Source organism: Penaeus monodon, chromosome 29 (assembly GCF_015228065.2).
Source record: "Penaeus monodon isolate SGIC_2016 chromosome 29, NSTDA_Pmon_1, whole genome shotgun sequence".
In the NCBI taxonomy this organism is placed as follows: domain Eukaryota; kingdom Metazoa; phylum Arthropoda; class Malacostraca; order Decapoda; family Penaeidae; genus Penaeus; species Penaeus monodon.
Genome location: NC_051414.1, coordinates 3,715,391 through 3,715,860, shown reverse-complemented (window position 1 = coordinate 3,715,860; position 470 = coordinate 3,715,391). Strand labels below are relative to the sequence as shown.

General features: G+C 38.3%; 1 protein-coding gene across 1 annotated transcript in view; it reads left to right on the top strand.

The window, feature by feature from the left end:
* Nucleotides 1-84: 84 nt before the first annotated feature.
* LOC119591630 (protein O-linked-mannose beta-1,2-N-acetylglucosaminyltransferase 1-like) overlaps nt 85-470 on the top strand; it is a 1,152-nt gene continuing 766 nt past the window's right edge. Inside the window, exon 1 of the mRNA XM_037940385.1 lies at nt 85-173. Coding sequence (XP_037796313.1) covers nt 87-173 — 87 coding nt within the window. The 5' untranslated portion in view covers nt 85-86. The remainder of the gene's footprint in view (nt 174-470) is intronic.

Below are 470 nucleotides of genomic sequence, written 5' to 3'. Positions count from 1 at the left end.
TTGCAATATTGAAAAAAAATTAAGATCAATAGCATTTTTAGCAGTAGATGTAGCGTGTAGTTCCCGATTTCTCCGCCAGGATGCTGATGACGTCACAGTTCGGGCTGTCGCAAGAAATTCCGAGTCTGCTGATGTCTCTGACTCGCGGCAATATCCTCGTCCTCGCAATCAAGGTGCGGATATTACGTTGTGTAAAATTTGCTGAGTAACGACTTTGTGTTTTTTCTATCTACAAGCAATGCCAAATTATTGTGTATTTCTTCGTTATTGTGATACATATTTCCGAGTTATTACCATACGTATTTTTGCGTTGTTATTGTATGTATTCCTGTGCTGTTAATATGCGTATTTATGTGATATTCTCGACCATTAAAGATATGTATAATCGCATGACCCTAAAACAGCACACAAATAAAGTTCCTCAAGACACCTTTCTAAGACGCATATGCAGATCACAACCAAACAGACTC